General features: G+C 45.3%; 1 protein-coding gene across 1 annotated transcript in view; it reads left to right on the top strand.

Annotated features, from left to right (window-relative positions):
* LOC147703010 (sideroflexin-1) overlaps positions 1-22026 on the top strand; it is a 232257-nt gene that overhangs the window by 185406 nt on the left and 24825 nt on the right. The window contains exon 10 of the mRNA XM_086931570.1: positions 15914-15963. Within this exon, the coding sequence (XP_086787696.1) occupies positions 15914-15963 (50 nt within the window). The remainder of the gene's footprint in view (positions 1-15913; positions 15964-22026) is intronic.

Below are 22026 nucleotides of genomic sequence, written 5' to 3'. Positions count from 1 at the left end.
TGGGATGGTGCAGTGAGCTAAAAAACGGTGATGGATCAAGCCCTGATCTTTGGACTGGGTAAGAGTGGTCTGCTTAATTCAGACACTCTGTTCATCACCACCCCCTTTTCTGAATCATTTTTGTCCACCATAAGCGTGGAAGGGTATACTCAGATGTGAGTCCCTAGCTCATTGCACCATCAGGATTCAAGCAAGCCGGGCCGAAGACGGCTGAAATGCCAGAAACCGGTCCCCGGTAGCTTGTTTCCTTCCCAGTATAAGAATTGGCTTGGTAGTTTGGTCTGCCCTGTTCCCATGATGCACTGGACCAGGGTCAGACTAATTTGCATATAGCCAAGCTCTGAGCTGGGATGGTGCAGTGAGCTAAAAAACGGTGATGGATCAAGCCCTGATCTTTGGACTGGGTAAGAGTGGTCTGCTTAATTCAGACACTCTGTTCATCACCACCCCCTTTTCTGAATCATTTTTGTCCACCATAAGCGTGGAAGGGTATACTCAGATGTGAGTCCCTAGCTCATTGCACCATCAGGATTCAAGCAAGCCGGGCCGAAGACGGCTGAAATGCCAGAAACCGGTCCCCGGTAGCTTGTTTCCTTCCCAGTATAAGAATTGGCTTGGTAGTTTGGTCTGCCCTGTTCCCATGATGCACTGGGCCAGGGTCAGACTAATTTGCATATAGCCAAGTTCTGAGCTGGGATGGTGCAGTGAGCTAAAAAACGGTGATAGATCAAGCCCTGATCTTTGGACTGGGTAAGAGTGGTCTGCTTAATTCAGACACTCAGTTCATCACCACCCCCTTTTCTGAATAATTTTTTTCCACCATAAGCGTGGAAGGGTATACTCAGATGTGAGTCCCTAGCTCATTGCACCATCAGGATTCAAGCAAGCCGGGCCGAAGACGGCTGAAATGCCAGAAACCGGTCCCCGGTAGCTTGTTCCCTTCCCAGTATAAGAATTGGCTTGGTAGTTTGGTCTGCCCTGTTCCCATGATGCACTGGGCCAGGGTCAGACTAATTTGCATATAGCCAAGTTCTGAGCTGGGATGGTGCAGTGAGCTAAAAAACGGTGATGGATCAAGCCCTGATCTTTGGACTCGGTAAGAGTGGTCTGCTTAATTCAGACACTCTGTTCATCACCACCCCCTTTTCTGAATCCTTACTAAAAGTAAGCAGTATGGTAAAAAGACCACATCCCTGGACGCAGAGCCGCAGCACACATTTTGTTTTCCAATCCACTGATTGCAGTACCTCCAGGATTGGTGCACTAGTTCCAAGTCCAGGGAAAATAAAGACAAGAAAACAAAAATAGTGCTTCACTGGCAAACTCTGTAAAAGTGGCACTACTGTGTTTCAGTGTGAATAAAATCAGTTTGGCCAGTTTGCTACCACTCTGTCTTACTTTTAGTTATTTATCTATTTTTCACGTTTTTAGCCTTTTATTCCCAATGCTGCACTTTGGAATTAAAAGTCAGAAAAATATGACATTTCCAGTAAAAGCGTCTTTCTTTTTTGGATCCATTTAACAGGGAAGCAAATAAAAGAAAGGAGAGGAGAGAGCGTGAGAACCCGGTCTTGAAGTGACGGTTTTCATGGGCGTCCGCAGGGGGGGCATGGAGGGTCGCTCCAGGGGGGGGGCAAGCGCCCCTCCTTGCCCCCCCCCCCCCTGCGGACGCCCATGTGCCCAGCCCCTTTCTAAAACCGTATTGAGCCTGTGTCAGTATCCCATTATCCGCAACCCACTCTTCCAGTCTTACTAGTAAAACCCTGCTCATGACCTTTACTGAAGAGTCTAATAGGGAAATCGGCCGGTAATTCTTGGCTTCCGAATTATTCCCCTTTTTATAAATGGGTATAATAACAGATTCGCCCCAGGTGGTGGGAGCTCCCTGTGTTACTGCAGCGTTAAAACTTCTGGTGAGTATTGGGTCCCACAGTTCCAGCACAGTTTTATAAACAATGACGGGTACAGCATCCAGGACTGGTTCTTTTCCCCCTTTGCTGCTTCTAATACCTAGCTCAACCTCATCGAGGGTGATATTTAGGGGAATAGCGGGCCATTTACTTGAGTTAGTGAGGTCCTCAGTAACGTAATCACATGGGTTAAAAATGCTAGAGAAATGTGCCACCCATTCCTCACAGCTAACGTGGCACAGAAGTTCCGGGAAAGATTCATTTTTAAGAAATGTCGAATTGACAGTTTCCCAGAACAACTTATTATTAGATGAATCTGCAGCCAAAGCAAGGTTATCCCATGCCTCCTCTTGAAGTTCCCTCTGCCAACGTGTTAAGTTTACTTTATATTCCAATCTTAGTTTTTGTACTTGCGCCTTATCCCTGGGTCTACTGGAGAGTGCTAGTTTCAACTGGTTCAGTGAGTTCGTACAAAAGTGATTGAACCAACCCCTGATCTTCATGTGTTTCCTGCATTGTGGTGCAGTAAATAATTTATAAATTATATCATTAATTTTACAAAAATGAGTTAATATCTTACCTGGTTCAACCTCAATTTCTAAACTATCATAGATCTCATTACCACATTCTAGAATAATATTTTTTAAAATGTTAACGGAGTTAGTACCTTTCCACCTAATTCTAGTGCTGTTTGGTCTACACGGGGCAATATTACCAATAACAGTTTGTTGTGCTACATATTTATTCCCCCACAAAAGCATTGGCATGATAATACAATTGTGGTCACTCAGGAACAATTCATCAATCCATAGGGTAGAACATAAGTTTACAATATTAGCAGATACTATTACATGATCAATAGAGCTATTTGCATTTCTTCCGGTGAAGGTTGGTATCTCCCTCCCACCCCCATCCTGTGCACATTACATAATATCAAGGTCATATTTCACCAAGACTGTGTTTAGGGTATCTCCATAGGTGTTATGTGGGAAATGTATACAGTCATCCCCTTCATCGCTACTAAACCCACAGACTTTAGTTGTAGACGGAGTACAAATTGGGGTGTTAAAATCTCCGACCTATACAATAGCAAAATTTTTATTTTCTGATCTGACCAGGTTATCTACATCCATCTCTAATTCGGTGACTACATTATGACGAGTAGAATCAAATATATTATTATAGAAATTAATCAATAAAACATCCCAGCCATCTTTATGGTGTAACCACAGTATCTACGAGTGGCACCCTACATGTGTAACCCTTTTAACTCTCAAGGACAAATTATTTTTCAGAATGATTAACAACCCGCCCTTCTCTCTGCCAGATGTAGAGGGGGTTGCTGGTAAATCATAAGAGATAAACCCTTCAAAATAAACATGATCGGTACTCCAAGTTTCTTGTAAACAAATTATGTCATGTTTATTGACAAAATCCACCCAGCCTAACATATCCTTTTTACTTGTCAATCCGGCTATATTCCAGGTGACGATAGTATAGCCGCTGGCTGAGGGGTTTCCTGTACTTTCAGGGGGTTGATCATTCATTCTACTGCTGGCCTCTCCCCTACCAGTTCGGGCGAGCAATATGGGTGGTTTTGTAACCTTTTCCGTTGGTTGCCCTTTATTTACATCTGGGTGAGCCCCTACATTGACAATTATCTTCTTACTTAATGAATGTAGGGGAGGCAGGTTTATATCCCTAGATGCATACTTGGGCATAATTAAATTAGGCAAGTCCATGTTAAGACACTATCTACAGCTAGCCCTACACCGGTCAACCCGGTTCCTTCAAACGCTCCCACCCCCCAACAGGTAGCCCTACGCCCGTCAACTCAGTTCTGTAGGAAGGGGATCTCTGTGTATAGTCATAATCTAGTGAATAGTCTCGCTCATGTGCGGGGACCCCGGAGCAATCAAAAATAATCTCTTAAGCTGTCTTCATTGCAATCCTGCAGAGACACTTAAGAGAGAATTTAAGACAAATAATGCAGCCTATACTTAAAAGGCTACACTGTCCAGTACTTCAACTAGAAATGCAAAGGATATTCCACCAACATCATTTTTAACACAGTCTGTCAAGTTTCACCCATAGAGAAACTTCCCCCTTCACAAAATCCTTGAAATCATGGAGAGGAAGGGATGGACAGACAAGCCCACATAGGCTGCCATTATGTGGCTTAAAAAGGGATACCGTGCCTTTAAGAAATGTTCCAGAACTTTCGGTATCCCAGAATGCACAGCACTTCTCTCCACTTTCAGTTCTTTTTGGAGGTGTATAAAGCTAGACCTGTAGCATTCAGTACATTATCATTTTCTCCACCGGGGAGGAGGGCGGGCGCTTATGACTATAACAGAGATACCCCTACTACAGAACTGGAGTTACAGGTAAGAAATTACTCCTTCTGTAGTAGGGGATCTCTGTGCATAGTCATAATCTAGTGAATAGAATGGCAAGTCCATCCCCACAACCAAACCGGCGGTGGAGGAAAATGACAACACCACTACTGTGCAAACCGATTTCGCAAAGAAGCCTGGCCAACCTGAGCATCAGCTCTGGCATCAGAGTCCAGATCGCAAATCCAGAATGGGCCTGAACTCGTTCTTGTCTTTCTTGCGCACCAGAAAGAAGCGTGAGTAAAGACCCTTTCCCCTTTGAGACAGAGGGACGTCTTCTATCGCCCTTTTCCTTAACAGGGTATCTGCCTCCGCCTGGAGCTCGCGTAGTTGAAACTGCGAGCAAACCAGTGGAATCGCTGGAGGCGGGCTGATGAAACGAAGACTGTATCCATTGCAAACAATATTCAGCACCCACTTGTCCTGAGTAATTTTTCTCCACTCTGCCAGGTAAAGTTGTATGCTTCCCCCACCGGAGCGGGTAACGGACGAGGGGGAAGTAGCACCCCAGGGCTAAGACCCGGCCGGGCCCTTATTCGCTGAGGAGGACTGCTGCCCAACTCTGCCCCTCTGGCGCTTCTGGAACGGTCGCCGCTGGTATTGCTGTTGCTGCTGTCCAGCCTGCCGACCATGTCCTCTGCCCTGCGCACTGTACCGCCTCTGGAAAGGGCAGTAGTTCTTCTTTTGTTCCTTCGGCTTCTCTAACCAGACAGCCGTCAGGGGCTCAGCCTCCGCCTTCATGCGGGCCATCTCCTCATCCGCATGTCGGGCTTCAGCGATGTTAGACGCAGCTATGCGTGTCGGCGCAGGTTAATACCGTGGCAGTGCCCGTGGGCTGCCAGCAGCGAGGAATCCGCTGCGGCGCTGATTATCTGGTTAGAGACCATCATCCCCTCCGTGATGATCTCCTGGAAGTCCTCTCTGCGTTCCCTGGGAAGATGTTCTGCGAACTGCTGCAGGGACTCCCACAATGCTCTATCGTACCGCCCCAACAACGCCGAGGCACTGGGGGCCTTCATGGACGTGGAGGCCGTACCACATACTTTCCTGCCCGTTGAGTCCATTAATCGACTCTCCTTGTCAGGAGGCACCGTTGATGATGGTGCGATGGAATGTTGTTTCCTGGCTGCCGTCATTATCACGGAGTCCGGTACAGGGTCCGAACGCAGAAAGGCAGGGTCCGACTCAGGGGCCTTGTACTTCTTTTGTAGCCTTGACGGTGCAGACCTTGTAGAAGAAGGCGTGAGGAAGAGGTCCATGGCTGGTTCTTCTAGCCCTGGCACCAAAGGTAGTAGGGGACGAGACAGCTGTTTCTTATGCAGGGTCTCAAATATACCTGAGGTTGAGGGCGTGGGAACCATCAGCGTGATGCCCAGTTTTGCCGCTCCTCGCAACAAGACCTCCTGAAAGGAGGCAACGTCGTCTACCGGAGACACCCTCGTCCGAGGGGAATCCAAAAGCCTCAGTGAATAGTCCCTGGCACTGGATGACTCCGTGTGGCGGGACCTGGACCTGTCTCTCCTGTGACGTCGTCTGGATCTTGTTGACGACCGACGATCATCTCTGGACCTGCTCCGTCCAGAGTGGGAACTCTGCCTCCTTGGTTGTGGCCGATCCACTGGCCGTACAGGCGTGGCGCGGGTTGTGGAGGCTGTCGCCTGAGGGTGGCGTAGGTAGATGCAACGAGTAAAACCTCGGAAGAGGAGGAGGAGTTGGAGTCCTTGGAGGTGGAGGAGGTGTAGGTGTACAATGTTTATGATTTTATATATATATATATATATATATATATATATATATATATATATATATATATATATATATATATATATATATATATATATATATACACGCAATCATAAACATTGTACATAAGTTGTGATAGAGCCCCAAAGTTCTTTTATTAAATGAACTAAACTACAAGCTGTGGGGTACGTTATTCTGGCTATATTACCGAATTCCAAAAGATTGAGTAGGGGGAAGTGTTTTCTGTTGTTTATTACTGTATTTTCGCTGGGTCTTCCCCTCATAAGTAATACTTTCAGGGACCCTCCTAGTTGTTTTACAGGGGTGTATTTTCTGAGCATAAGAGGGGCACCCCGGACACCCAGACCTCAGATATTGAGCGATTGGGAAAAGGAGCAAAGGAGGATTGCCCTGCTGCACCCAGGGACTAGCAAAGAGAGGGCTGTACCATTGAAGACTGCACCTGATTGCTAGTGAAGAGAGGGTCTGGGCCTGACATAGCCTGCTCAGGGAGAAGGTGTCTCCAGAGCCCAGTCAAGCCAAGAAACTCCAAGGGCCAGTTGACTGTCCTCCTGTTTGCAACACAGGGACGCAACACCTGAAGAAACTTACTGGGGCAAGTTGGTAGCCCAAAATCTTCAACCGGCTACCACAGCCACTGGGAAGCACCAAGGACCAAGACTTGACTCAGAGTTTCACCCGAGTCCGCTGTACCCATGACGTTCACTAAGGCACTTGGTCCATCCAGCAAGCATGCTTTTCAGGTGATATTGTCACACTGGTATGTACAATTCTTCCAGTTTTTATGGCTACTCCACATTCTTTTGTTTAGTATGACCTGGCTATACTGTCCACTGTTTATGAATAATGATTAAATAATGAATATTAATGAAGATACCCTCATAAACAAGTAAAAGTTATATAACATTAACACGAGTTCTCTAGCACAGGTATCATGATTATACTCGTAAACAACCTTGCCCTCTCTCAACTAGAGCCACAGAAATGTGGGTGTTAGAACCGCGCGCCCATTACACTTTAATTAATAGTTGCTCCAACCTCCTTGCAGAAATGTAGGCTTCTTCACTGTGGAAATTATAAATACATTGCGGATTGCTGTTCATTAAGTGCCTTTTAATATGAGTATTTGTAGTACATGCTTATCTTTAGGGCATTATTGCTAAATGGAAAATGCATTTCCGTTTCCATTTAAGATCTTTTTGTTTTGCCAGTTCAAAGCTGTTGCAATAATTTATTTAACAAGTGTTTGTGCTATATTTCCTCTTTAACTTTTGTTGTTTTTCTTAAGAAAAACTCTTGTTTCTTCCCTAAAATTCTTTGAGATTTCATATTAATCAGGGTACTTTTCTAGGCTTCCTAATCTATTGCAAATTTCGAAAAACGCCTATGTATCTTTAAACAGTGTGACTCAGTTAACATTAAAATAAAAAACAAAACTAATGGACGGCAACAAACTATAGTGGATCAAAATTGCTGCTGAAAGAGCATTAGCATGCCGCAAATGTTTTCATATTTTGCCACAAAATGTCCTGGTCTGTGCAGCTATATCCTGGAGGGTATGCATAAATATATATTTTGATGTTGTGACACAGTTCCATTCCTATCTAAAGTGCTCTGCCGCACACTTAGTATTGCTTGTAAAATATAAAACTATAATGAATAATAACTTTTTAGACACTTTTAATGCTTAGATGGCTTTTTTATGAATCTTGAAATCAGTCAAAGATTTTCCAGAAATATGTGCCAGCTATGTGGGGTGTCTTAACCTTTTTAATGATGACCGTTCTGTGCTATTTTAGTTAGATACTGCACTGATACCTAATTTGACCAGGTCATGATTTGCCAAGCTCAATCTTTTCTCCTTCATTGTTACGGTTTGTTAAAATATTAAGTCCATTCATGGCGTGTTAATGATGTTAAATAACTAATGTGATTACCTCTGCGACTTTGGAATTTTGTGGTTCGTATGTGTGCTGTCTTCATTTAACAAGGGGTAGTGGGGTAGATTATTATAGGGTAGAATGGAATGGAATAGATTCGGGGTGTGGGGTAGATTGGAGTGGTGGGGGTATATTGGGATGGGGTGGGGTAGATTGGGTGGATTATAGTAGGGTAGAATGGAATGGAGTGGGCTAGATTTGGGTGGAGTGGGGTATATTGGAGTGGAGCGGGTAGATTGGAGTGGTGTTGGGTAGATTAGGGGGAGCGGAGTGGAGTAGATTGGGATGGAGTGGGTTAAAATGGAGTAGGGTGGATTGAAGTGGTGTAGATCGGGGTACTGTGTGAAGTGGGATATATTGGATTTTGGAAATGTGCAGTGGATTGGGGTAGATTTGAGTGCAGGGGGTAGATTGAAGTGGAGTGCAATCGATTGGAGTTGAGTAGAGTGGACGGGGTAGTTTTGAGTGGGGTAGATTGGAGTAGGGTAGATTGGAATGGAGTTTGATGTGGTGTGGGGTTGATTGGGAAGGGGTGGTGTAGGTTAAAGTGGAGTAGACTTGGGTAGATTGGTGTCGGGTGGATTGGATAAGTGAAATGGAGTCTGGTAGATTGAAATAGAGGAGTGAGGTGATTAAAATGGGGTAAAATGGAAGGCTTGGAGTGGAGTGGGATAGATAGGAGTGGTGTCGGACAGATTAGAGTGTAGTCGAGATTGGAGTCGATTGAGATAGATTGTGGAAGATTGCAGTGGGGTAGGTTAGGGTGGATTAGTGGAGTGGGTTGGTTGGAATGGAGTAGAGTGAGGTTGGGTAGACTAGTGGGGTGGGGTAGATTGGAGTAGAGTAGATTGAGGTCAATTGAAGTAGTTTGGGGTGTGGTGGATTGGATTGGAGTGGAGTGGGGTAGATTAGCAGAGGGTAGATTGAGGTGGTGTGGGAGGAGTAGATTGGAATTGGGTATATTGGAGTGGAGTAGATTATGGTAGATTGTGATGGAGCAGGGTAGATTGTGGTGGAGTGGGGTAGATCGGAAAGGAGTTGGATAGATCACAGTGGAGTGGGTTAAATTGGAATGGAGTGGGGTAAATTGGACTGCAGTATATTGGAATGGAGTAGAATAGTGTAAATTGGAATGGAGTCGGGTAGATTGGAGTGGGTTGGGGTACATTGGAGTGAATTGGGGCGGAGTGGGGCGAAGTGCAGTAGAATGGGGTGTAGTAGGGTTGAGTGGGGTGGGGTAGATAGAAGTGGGGTGGGGTGGGGTAGAGTAGAGCGAGTTAGGTTGGCCCGCTCTGTTCAACACCTACAAACTGCCTGTAATGCAAATTGGACAAGACGGAGATGCGGATTTTTGGGAACACCACCTCACTATGGAACATCACTTGGTGGCCCTCCAAACACTGGCACACACAGAGAGCCCATGTTTACAACCATGGCATCATCCTGGACAGCAATCTCACCATGAAACGCCAGATCAACGCAGTATCCTCCGCACCCTCCACATGCTTGGAAAGATCTTCGTTGGCTTCCCGTCAACACCTAGAAAACCGTCACTTAAGCCCTAGTCACCATCTCACTGGACTACGGCAACATACTCTATTCAGGAATCACGACCCAACTCCTAAAGAGGCTACAAATGATACCAAACTAATCTGCTAGACTCATCCTTAACCTCCCCAAACGGATCCACATCAGGCCCCCCCAACCCACCTCAGAAACCTCCACTGGCTTCCCATCCAGAAAAGATGCCAATTCAAGATGCTGACAAATAACTACAAGGCCCTTTGCGACCAAGGACCAGCATACATCAACCATCGTCTGAACTTCCAACAGCCTTCCAGACACCTTTGCTCTTCTCCCTCACCCTTACACACACTCTCCTTATCCGCAGAAGCTACAGTGTAGGATGATCCTTCTCCTACCTTGCTGCCAAGTCCTGGAACAACCTTCCTCTTCACCTCCGTAAATCATCCTCCCTACCGAAATTCAGAAAGGGACTCAAGACCTGGCTCTTCGACTGATCCTAGCAACAACCTCCAGCCTTGATACTCTCGCAGGTGATTAGCCGCACTGTACAAATCTGAGCTGTTTGATGAAGTTGAAGTTGAAAACATTTATTAAGCGCACTTATACCAAGCGGTTTCATGGCGCTGAGAAATGACTGCACAGAGGGAAGGGTAAGGAGCTACTGCCCAGAGAAAGCTAGAGAGAAGAGGTAGGTTTTCAGAGCCCTACTGAAGTCCATGTAGGTGGGAATGGACCTGATTGAAAAAGGGAGAGCATTCCAGAAGCACCTCCCATTTTCTTCCTCCGAAACCGGGGCAATTCCAATAAAATCTGAGTGGACGAGCAGAGAGTTCTGCTGGGAGCGTAGGCCCGGATCTTTGAATTGACAAAGGCGGGGGCGGTGCCCGCCAGAGCCATAAAGGTCAGGCAGCCCAGCTTAAAAAGGGAGCGTTGAGAAATAGGCAGCCAGTGAAGTGATTTGAGCAGAGGGGTGACCCGGTGGGATTTAGGGAGCCTATGAATGAGGCGCGCAGCTTGATTTTGAATGAGTTGGAGTCTCCTAAGCTCGTTGGCAGGAATGCCTACGTGGAGGCCGTTCCCATAATCCAGGCGGGAGATGATCAAGGCCATCACAATGAGCTCAAGAGCCTCTAGTAAAAAGAAGCGGGAAATTTTGCGAATAATCCTGAGTGACCGGAAACAAGCGGAGACAACGGCGCTGATCTTGGGGCGCATCAGGTCTTGGCTGATTTTGATGCCCAAGGTTTTGGCTGCGGAGGAGGGTAAAGGAGGGCGCCAAGGGCAGGGGGCCAGAAGGCAGGGGTCCAAGGGCTGGGAGAACCACCGATAAGGACCTTCTCCGTCTTATCGGGATTGAGCTTTAGGTGATTCTGGTTCATCCAGTCGTATACGAACAGTAGTGAGGTGTGAAACTTAGAGATGGAATCCGGAGAGGAGGAAAGGTCAAAGATGAGCTGGAGGTCGTCAGCATAATTAAATACTGAGACCTCTATCTGCTGAAGAGCAGCTATGAGAGGATGAATATAGAGATTAAAAAGGAGCGGGGATAACGAGGAGCCCTGGGGGACCCCACAGGTAACAGGACGGGCGGGAGCAGAGAAACCGTCCAAGTGGACTGCTTGGGTTCTATCCCGTAGGAATGAGGCAAGCCAGGCCAGGGCCGTGCCTTGAATGCCGGCGCCCCCGACACGGTCGAGAAGGATGGAATGGTCGACCGTGTCGAAGGTGGCGGACAAGTCAAGGAGGACCAGTGCCTGAGGGGCGTTGGTGTCCGCGCTTCTCCTAAGCTCATCCATGACGGAAAGAACAACAGATCCGTCGAAGTAGCCGGGCGGAAACACGCCTGATTGGAGGCCAAGAGATGGTCTTCCTTGATGAAAGCGGAGAGGCAGAGGGTGATCTGACTCTCCAGAATCTTGCCCAGGAACTGGAGCAAGGAGATCGGTCGGAAATTGGAAAGGGTGCAAGGGTCAGCTCCAGATTTTTTTAAGATGGGAATAACTGCTGCTGATTTAAAGGCGAGAAGGACAGCGCCCTGAGTGATGGAAGCATTAAGGAGAGTTAGAGGGGGTTTGGAACAGCTGGAGAAAACCTCCCTCAGTATGCGTGCCGGGCAGCAGTCGGAGAGGGACCCTGATTTTACTTTCTTCAGTAGTTTGAGGAAAATATCCTTAGTGATTGTAGGGAACTGATCCAGGGAGGCAGATGGTAGGGAAAGGGGAGGCGAGGAAAAGGACGGGGAAGGCGGGGGAATGTTGAGTTTAATGGTCACTACCTTCTCAATAAAATAACTGTTAAGGGAACTACAGAGGGCAAGGGAAGGGACAGGTTTGGGAGAGACCCTGTCAGCAGCTGCTAAGTCATGAACAATGGAGAAAATCTCCTTAGGCCTGTTGGATGCATTGAGAATTTGAGGAAAAATATTCGGTTTTAGCTAAAAGAATAGCTTTCTTATATGCACGAAGAAGAACCGAGTATTGGGATTTGAGGGAGGAGCAGTAGCTGCGCCTCCAGTGGCGTTCAGCCTGTCTAAGTGATAATTTAAGGGCTTTGAGGTCATTGGTAAACCATCTATTGGCGTTGTGGGGGCGACAAGTCCTAACTAGCTTTAGTGGGGCTATTAGGTCACAGGAGGCAGAGAGCCCGCGATGAACCGTGGCCACCTGAGAGTCAGGGGGAGCATCGGTCAAGTTGGGAATGAGGCCTGGAGGGAGGAGCAAAGTGCAACCATGTCCACCCGGTTCCAGTTACGGGCTCGAATATTCTTAGGGGGGGAGGGTTTATGGATGGCCCCTAGATCGAGGGTGAAGGAAATCGGGGAGTGGTCAGACCAGATATAGGGGGCAATAGTAAGAGGGACAGGTTGGCTGACCAGATCTGATCCAATGTGCGACTAAGAATATGAGTGGGAAGGTGGATGTGGGGGACAAGGTTAACACAATGAAGGGATTCGGGGAAGTCTTTAGACGGGAGATCCTCCCGAGGATCAGTGGGCCAGTAGTTAAAATCACCTAGGAATAAAACAGAGGAGTTGTTACCCACCAAGGTGGCCAGCAAGTCCTGGACCGCAGGAATGAAATGAGACATGGTCTGGGGTGGGCGGTAGAACAAGGCGCAGGTGAGAGGAACCGCGAGGTTAAGAGAGCGGATGACTAGATAGTCGACGGCGGGGATTACTGGATATGAAAGAAGCTGAAACTGGAGACTGGATCTGACTATCAAAGCCACACCGCCTCCCACCTTCCCGTCCGGGCGGTCAGAGCGAAGGGCCTAATAAGAGTCAGGGAGAGCCGCCAAGATATCAGGCAGTGACTCCGACGAGAACCAAGTTTCCGTAAGGAAAAGGAGGTCGGGTTTGGCGGAATCCAGCAGGTTGAACAACTCTAATTGGTGCTTAACCGCTGAGCGGGTATTAAGAAGATAGGCCGTGGCCATGACCGGGGGGCAGAAGGGGACTGCACACATGGCTCTGGGTGTCCTGAGGGTGAGGGCTCTGAAAGACCTGAGGGAGACAGGGAGATGTGGATAGGGATCAACAAGGGCGGGAGAGTAGGGAGTGAAATTCCAAGCTTGTCAATTAGGGCTTGGGTGGATACACAAATGGGTACGTCGCGCTGGCAGGTCTGCAGTTGGGCAGGGGAGTAAACCAAGCGGCCGGCATAGTGACAGGCCCCGGGTCGCGGACGGGCGCAGACGGGCTTGCCTTTGGCGCGCCGCCGGCGCGTCTGCTGCGCGGCCGTGAAGGGAGACACATTTAAATACAGGAGGGAGGTGGGAGCGGCGTACAACTGCACCGCCGACCTAGGCTTCCCCCAAGATGGCAAGAGATGTCCGTTCCCCTGCTAGAGCACCTAATCGGCTGAGCGGGTGGAGCGGGGAAGTGAAGAGGGGGGGAGGGAAAAGGGGAAGTGCACAGAGAGAAATGCGGTGCAGTTTAAAACAGCAATCAATTTAAAAATGAGGACAGTCTAAAACTCCCGGCTTCCGCCTCAGGAGTTACCGTGCTGTAGGTCAGTTCTGCGCGCATGCCCGGGAGCGCGACTTATGAGCTGGCGGGGGCGGGAGCGGGGTACAACTGCACTGCCGACCTAGGCTTCCCCCAAGATGGCGAGAGAGATGCCCGTTGCCCTGCTTGAGCACCTAATCGGCTGAGCGGGTGGAGTGGGGAAGTGAAGAGGGGGGGAGGGAAAAGGGGAAGTGCAGAGAGAGAAATGCGGCTCAGTTTAAAGCAGCAAACAATTAAAAATGAGGACAGTCTAATACTCCCGGCTTCCGCCTCAGGAGTTACCGTGCTGCAGGTCAGTTCTGTGTGGGTTAGGTTGATTGAAATGGAGTGGATTGGGGTAGATTGGAGTGGAGTGGAGTGGAGTGGAGTGGAGTGGAGTGGAGTGGAGTGGAGTGGAGTGGAGTGGAGTGGAGTGGAGTGGAATAGATTGGGTGAAGTGGAGTGGCGTAGAGTTGAATAGATTGGGGTAGATTGAGTACATTGCAGTGGAGAGAACTTGAGTGGGGTACGTGGTGTGGAGGGGCTTAGAGTGGAGTGCTTTGTCGTGGAATGAGTGGCGTAAATCGGAGTGGCTTGGACTTGTGTTGTAGATTGTCTTAGAGCAGAGGGACGTAGATTGAAGTGGCATGTTCTAGTGGTGTGGTGTGGTGTGGTGTGGTGTGGCGTGGCAGAGAACGGAAGGGCATGGAGTGGAGTGGTCTAAAGTGGAGTATGCATGGTGTAGTAGCACACTGCATTACAGACAAGATATTTTTAGTTGAAATGACCATACATTTGCACTGAGAAATGTTTTTTCTGCACCCAAATGATAATGTGTGCAAATGTCATCACCTAGGCCCACATGCATCAAGCATTTTTGGAGTCGCAAACGGTGCGATTCCTTAAAATCGCCGTTTGCGATTCCAAAAATGCTTTTTTGGATGCATCAAGCAATTTTAGAAATCGCAACATTTTTAAGATTTTTAAAACTGCGATTGCTTTTAAGAAATCGCAAATTTGCGATTTCTTAAAAGCAATGCATGATTACTTTTAAAATTGCGAAATCGCAATTAGGGGGTCAAATTTACCGAGTGGTTGAACCACTCGGTAAATTTGCAAAAAGTGTTTAAAACGCAGAAAATGCATTTTTTTCAACATTCATGTTACGGACACACATGTCCTTAGGACATGTGTGTGTGAAACATGATGCGAAAAATACATTTCAGGGGTGCATGGGGGGGTCCTTTGGACCCCCCCCTGCACCCATGAAATGCATTAACAAATTGCGATTTTCAAAGTAAAAATCGCAATTTGCTAATGCCTTCCCATTGCTTCCTATGGGCCTTTTGGCCCATAGGAACCAATGGGAATAGCGAATTCGCAAATTGTATTTCGGTAATTTATGAGATTCGGTAAAAATTGCGATTTTTACTGAATCGCATAAATTTACCGAAAATAATCATGCATCCCGTTTTGCGAATTCTAAAATGCGAATCGCTATTTTTCGCACTTTAGAACTCGCAAAATCCCGGGATGATGCATGTGGGCCCTAGTGTATTGATTTATTTCGATCAAATTCAAATATTCGTTTCCACCTCAAATCAGAATTTCAAAAGGGCTTCATTTGTACTAATTCTGAAGCATCAGCACAGTCCCATTTTTTTATTTTTGTGTGCTAAAAACAAAACCTGACTCCCACTCCTCTTACATGGGTACTCAACAGGATTGTCAAATAAATTCTCTCCCTTTGAAGTCCGATAAAGGAAAGTCAACACCAAGCTCCCTCGGAAGAGAGAGCTTGACATTTGATCTCTGACTTTGAATGCACAGAAAATGTGACAAGATAAGAATAAGATTTAAAGGCATGTTTACAGAAAGCGAGTTCATGGAAGAATATAGTAAACAATTTTTGGGCAACAGGAGAGACAAACTTAAACTAGCGATCCTAAAGCAAATACAACCAGCAAATAGAAAGCCAGAAAATGTGAGTTAGAATCCTCAAAGCCAATGGTAAGCAACTGCGGGAATGCATTACTAGGTCAGCTTTCACAGTGTCCCTAAGATGTGTTTATCAAACCAGACAGCTGTGCTGTTTGGTAAGCATCAAACTAATAAAGGCCTATAGGACCCAATTTTGTGAGTAGAGAAATGAGCCCCCTACACATGCTCTTATTTGTTCTTTAACTGACCAAAACTCTTGTTTGAATATTAGTTGCTTCCCTGTGTCAGACTCCAACTAGTGCTTTATATATTACTGTCCTGTAATTCTGAATTATCTAATGTTATAGTTTCTATGCATTAAAAATCTACTGAATTTCTTAACCCGCAGAAGGTCAGGCTGACACAATAAATCCCAAACATTAAAAGTATGTTTTTTATTTTATTTTACAGCGATTCCCCTGGATGAGTGCTCCAATTCAAGTTGGAATAGTTGGATTCTGGTGAGTGTAACATGTTCTTATTTTATTATCTGTATATTATGTAAATGATGTATTAATATTTCTTGCAGTAAGAACATATTCGCATCCTAGCGTTCCCAATCCTTTCCACTCATCATGTTAGACTTACTTTACGGTATTAGGATATAGGCAGTTTTTGTCTCATTTAACTATAGGGTTGCATAACCAAGGAGTTATCCAGATTTTATTGGATTTGTCTGGTTTGTAACTTTAAAACAAGAATTGTCAAAGCCAAAAGTGTAGGCTTTTGTTTGGTAAGAAGTTAACAAATGTATTCCATATCCTAATAAAGCCAGATTTATTGGCATGGGGCACATGCTGGGGGCTAGGGATGAGAAGATCTTACCTCTGCTGTTTTGATCACAAAATGCAGAGCTCAACCCTGCAGGAGATTCTGTACTGATACATTGGTCATTAGTCCACAGACTCACTCAGTACTAAGGTACCAGAACTCACCAGTTTTTCAAGACCATAGTAAATAGCATTGCAACACTATACATGTTATGTGAAAGTTCTTATAGAGCGCACTTACACCAAACGGTTTCTTGGCGCTATGGGCAAGAGGGAGACAGATGAGGAGAGGTGAGAACGGGGAGGAGAAAAAGGGACGGGGAGACGGGAGGAAAACCTAGTTATGTGCTTTGCAGAACAAGTGTGTAAGAGGTAGTGAGCCTAAACTCTAAAGGAAGTGCGTTCCAATAAGAAGGGGCAAGAAACGAGAATCTGAGCCCTCCATGTTTCTTGCGTTTGAAGGTGAATATCTTAATTAAGACAAGATGGGAGAATCAGAGGTTACGAGAAGGGGCATAGTGGTAGAGGAGAGAGGAGATGAAGGCTGGGCCGAGGCTGGCCAGTGCTTTAAAGATGGTGCAGCCTAGTTTGAAGTTACAACGTTCGGCTACAGGGAGCCAGTGAAGGGTTTTTAACAGGGGATGAACATGCTGGTGCCTGGGCTGGTTGAAAATCAATCGTGCAGCCTGGTTCTGAACCAGCTGCAATCGATTCAACTGGTAGGCAGGAATGCCAACATAGAGGGAGTTGGCATAATCTAACCTGGAAATTACCATGGCCAATAAAGCCAGGGTGAGAGCCTCTGTAGTGAGGAATCGGGATATCTTGCGGATTTTACCTAAGTGTAAAAAACTAGAGGAGACCACCGTATTAATCTGGGGTTTCATCGAAAGATCTTTACAGATGACCACCCCAAGGCTTTTAGCGGAGTCGGCAGGGCTGGGGGGGGACCCAAGCGAGTAGGCCAAAAGTTTGAGCTCCACGGGTTGGCGCCCCCGATAAGAACCAATTTGGTCTTATCGGGGTGGAGTTTCAGATGATTTGCCCCCATCCAATCGCTGATGACTGGAAGTTGTGGATGGATTGGTCCGAGGGGTCGATATCGAGGATTAATTGAATGTCATCCGCATAATTAAATGCAGTGACATTGCTGCCTCGTAAAGACCGGATAAGGGCGTAAGATACAAGTTGAAAAGGAGGGGGGAAAGAGAGGAACCCTGCAGGACACTGCATGTCAACCCAACCTTGTCAGCAGAGAACTGGGAGGGACGGACAGCCTGGTGACTGTTACTCACGAACGAGCGAACCCAGTCAAGGGCTAATCCCCGGATGCCGGCCTCCTCGGCACGGCCGACCAGGATATCATGGTCGACCGTGTCGAAGGCAGACGACAAATCCAGAAGCACCAAAGCCTGACTGATGTTAAGGTCCACGCCCCTCCACAGCTCCTCCATCACTGAGAGAATGACCAACTCAGTTGAATGGGCGGGTCGAAAACCGGCCTGTTGAGGGTCGAGGAACTGCGTGTGCTCAATAAATGAGCTCAAGAAGTGGGTGACATAGGCCTCAAGTACTTTACTGAGGTAAGGGAGTTGGGAAATGGGGCGAAAGTTGTTCATAAGGGACGGGTCAGCATTGGGCTTCTTGAGAATGGGCACCACTGCAGCGGTTTTAAAAGAGCTAGGGACCAAGCCCACTTTGAGTGAGTTGTTGAGAAGAGACAGAGGGGGGGTGGGGCAGGCAGTAAAGGCCCACGCAGGACATGGGGGGCAACAGTCGGTGGGGGAGCCAGAGGTCCCCTTATTTAGTAGGGCTAAAAACTCGTCCTCCGAAATAGGGAGTATCTGTGTAATCTGTGTAATTTGCTGAGGATTATGGGCAGCAGGAGTGGTGGCTGGAGTGGATGAGTCAGAGGGGGCAAGACAAGAAATACTGTTTTTAATTTGAACGATTTTTTCAATGAAAAACCAATTAAGGGAGGGGGGAGGTTTAATGGTAATCCTATCTGGGTGCGAGAGTTCTTCCACAATGGAGAAAATGTCTTTTGCCTTAGAGGCTGAGTCTACAATTTTCTTGGAGAAATAAGAAGTTTTAGCTTGCAAGATCGGATCTTTGCAAACGGAATCTACCCACGCAGAAGTGCGTGCTTGGGAGAGTGAGTGAGCGAGCAATGGAGGAGTTGTTGCCAGAGCCAACAAATTTGGAATTGGGACCAGGTTTGAGTCCCAGCCTTGTTTCACCAATGTGTGATTCTGGGCAAATCAATTGTTCTGCATGTCCTACAGGCCGCAGCACATCTCATCCAAGGCCTGAAGAAATCCCATCACCCTCATCCAGATAAATCTCCAATAGCTCCGCTTGCGAACCGCACTATTTTCAAAATCACCAGCACCATTTACAAAGCTTTCACGACCATCAAGCATGCTTATCTTGTAGAAAAGAGCACCAACTCTGGCGGTTCTCAGCACACCCACAACCAGAACACAATCAACTGCAGATTAAGAACAGTAAAAAGGAAGCAGGCCATTTCCATCTATTCATCCAGGATCTGAAAGGACATACCATTATCCATCAACTGCCCCAACACTGCTCCTATTTCGAAAAGAGTTGACCTATGTCTTGACAGTACACTACATCACTGTGCATTCACTGTGCACATCGCAACTCTCCTCTTTCTCGCTGACTTTAAGTCTGTCTTTGACCATGTACAGAGCTTTGCACTTTTGACTAGGTTTGCGCTAGATCTATATATATATATATATATATATATATATATATCAGGAACACTCCAATCTTCACAATTTAAGAAAGGCACTGACTCCGTAAAATTTCAAATTCCAAATAAGTTTTATTCACTTATGGGCTGTGTGTATATATATATATATATATATATATATATATATATATATATATATATATATATATATATATATATATATATTCACTGAAAAAACCATAGGTTATAGACCGTATATAGTTAGGAATTCGCATTTACAAAACCTTATTTTACTCACACAAAACCATTGAAATTCCATATATAGTTAGTTGCACTAACTATATATCGCGCACCCGCAATCCACTGCTGATGATGTCACATATTACATCATTCATGACATGGTCAGTGACATCACTGATGACATCTCAAATGACATCACTGATGACATCTCAAATGACATCACTGATGACATCTCAAATGACATCACTGATGACATCACTGATGACATCTCATTTGACATTACTGATCACATCACTGATGATATCATTCATGTGATAATACGATGAACCTCTTCAGACTCTAATATAACCTTAGATACAATCAGTGTAAACAGACACTCACAGACTGTCACTCATCCATGGAGTTACTCACACACCTAGTCAGTCATGCAAAGAATCAATCACACCTCCATTTCCTCAACTATACAGTTATACAAACTTTACTTATTCAAACATATACTAACACATATTTACTCTCTTATACAATCCCTGATACAAGTTCACAATGATCCATACAGCCACTCACACAATCACTGGCTCTTATGCACAGTTATTTATATATGTCAACTCTCACATGTACTGTGTTTTACATATGTACTTACTTTGACATGTAGCACTGAGATATCCATTCACTCACCAATACACTCATGCACACAGTCAACCGCCCATACAGCTGTTTCCACATGCACTTTTGAAACCATACATCTAGTGAATCAACTGCTCACACATCTATGCACAGAGTCATACACCTCCCAGCCACCCACACACACACTCAGTCTCCCATACAAATACTTGGGCAACCAATCAATAACCCATATAGTTACTCATATAGCTACTTATCAACACATGCAACAGTTTACAGAACAACAGACATAATGATGCACAAATTAAGACAGTTTAGTCACTAACCCATGCACTCAGTGAGACACATTTATTCACTCACTCATACAGTCAGTCATGCACCTACTAAATCCTTCATCCAGACACTTATACATCCACTCATTCTTCAATATGTAAGACATATTTTAACTTTACAGAAACATACAGGCACAGGATGTTGTCATCAGTGATGTCATCAGTGATGTCATTTGAGATGTCATCAGTGATGTCATCAGTGATGTCACTGACCATGCCATGAATGATGTAATATGTGACATCATCAGCAGTGGATTGCGGGTGCGCGATATATAGTTAGTGCAACTAACTATATATGGAATTTCAATGGTTTTGTGTGAGTAAAATAAGGTTTTGTAAATGCGAATTCCTAACTATATATGGTCTATAACCTATGGTTTTTTCAGTGAATTTTCAAGGTTTTGTAAATGCTAATTCCTAACTATATATGGTCTATAACCTATGTTTTTTTCAGTGAATTTTCAAGGTTTTGTAAATGCTAATTCCTAACTATATATGGTCTATAGCCTATGGTTTTTTCAGTGAATATATATATATATATACATACATATATAAACATATATCATCTGTATATCTATATAAATACAAACATAAATGCATGCATACATATACTTATATGCATACAGATGCATGTTATTTACATGAAAGTTGAAAACACACTAATAAAAGCAAAGCTAAAAAGCCACCTCATTACAAACAGAATGGCTTTAACTTAAACGAGGGCGAGATCTATTGCATTTTCAATGCTTGTTTACTTTGGTTCCATCAAGAAGGCATTCAGATGTGTCACACATTTGCCATAAATTCTGAATGTTAGCACTCTAGTTGCACATTAGATCACTGTAGTAAAGCTACTGCTCACCAGGGACGTCTGCTGCTGGTATTCAAAGTGCATGTTTCAGTCTGCAAGTCAGAATTTTTTTAATGAAATAGAAGAGGATTTGAGAAGTCACTCAAAATGATCCCTAATTTTTCTTTCTGAAGCACTTATCATACTTTCTGTGGCAAAATTAACCCCCTCATGTTGTTCCTTTTTAAATTGAGTGTTTTCAGACTTACCACTTCGTTCCAATCAAGATGGCTTCTGGTGTGCCATACTTTTGTCATAAGTAAGACTGTTAGCGCTCTAGTTGTTCTTTACATCTGGGTGATATTTGGGCTACATTTGGGCTCTTTTGTCTCTGGTGGCCATTTTGGGAGACTGCATGTCAGAATGTTTTAATGAAATAGAAAAGGATTTGAGAAGTCACTCAAAATGTGCCCTAATTTTTCATTCTGCAGCACTAATCATACTTTCTATGGCAAAATATACCCCCTCATGTTTCTTTTTAAATTAATGTTTTAAGAGTTACCACTTTATTCCAATCAAGATGGCTTCAGGTGTGCCATACCTTTGTAATAAGTAGGACTGTTAGCGCTCTAGTTGTTCTTTAGAACACTCTGGGACATTCTGTCATTGGGCTATACTTGGGCTACATCTGGGTGATATTTGGGCTACATTTGGGCTCTTTTGTCTCTGGTGGCCATTTTGGGAGACTGCATGTCAGAATGTTTTAATGAAATAGAAAAGGATTTGAGAAGTCACTCAAAATGTGCCCTAATTTTTCATTCTGCAGCACTAATCATACTTTCTATGGCAAAATATACCCCCTCATGTTGTTTCTTTTTAAATTAAATGTTTTAAGAGTTACCACTTTATTCCAATCAAGATGGCTTCAGGTGTGCCATACCTTTGTAATAAGTAGGACTGTTAGCGCTCTAGTTGTTCTTTAGAACACTCTAGGAGGCTGCAGTAGAACACAAAGGAATCAACTGACAGTCTCTGTCCTTTTTGGATGTACATGT

This window comes from Lissotriton vulgaris, chromosome 7 (assembly GCF_964263255.1).
Source record: "Lissotriton vulgaris chromosome 7, aLisVul1.2, whole genome shotgun sequence".
NCBI lineage: Eukaryota > Metazoa > Chordata > Amphibia > Caudata > Salamandridae > Lissotriton > Lissotriton vulgaris.
The sequence above is the reverse complement of the archived record's forward strand: the minus strand, read 5'-3'. Positions and strand labels throughout refer to the sequence as shown.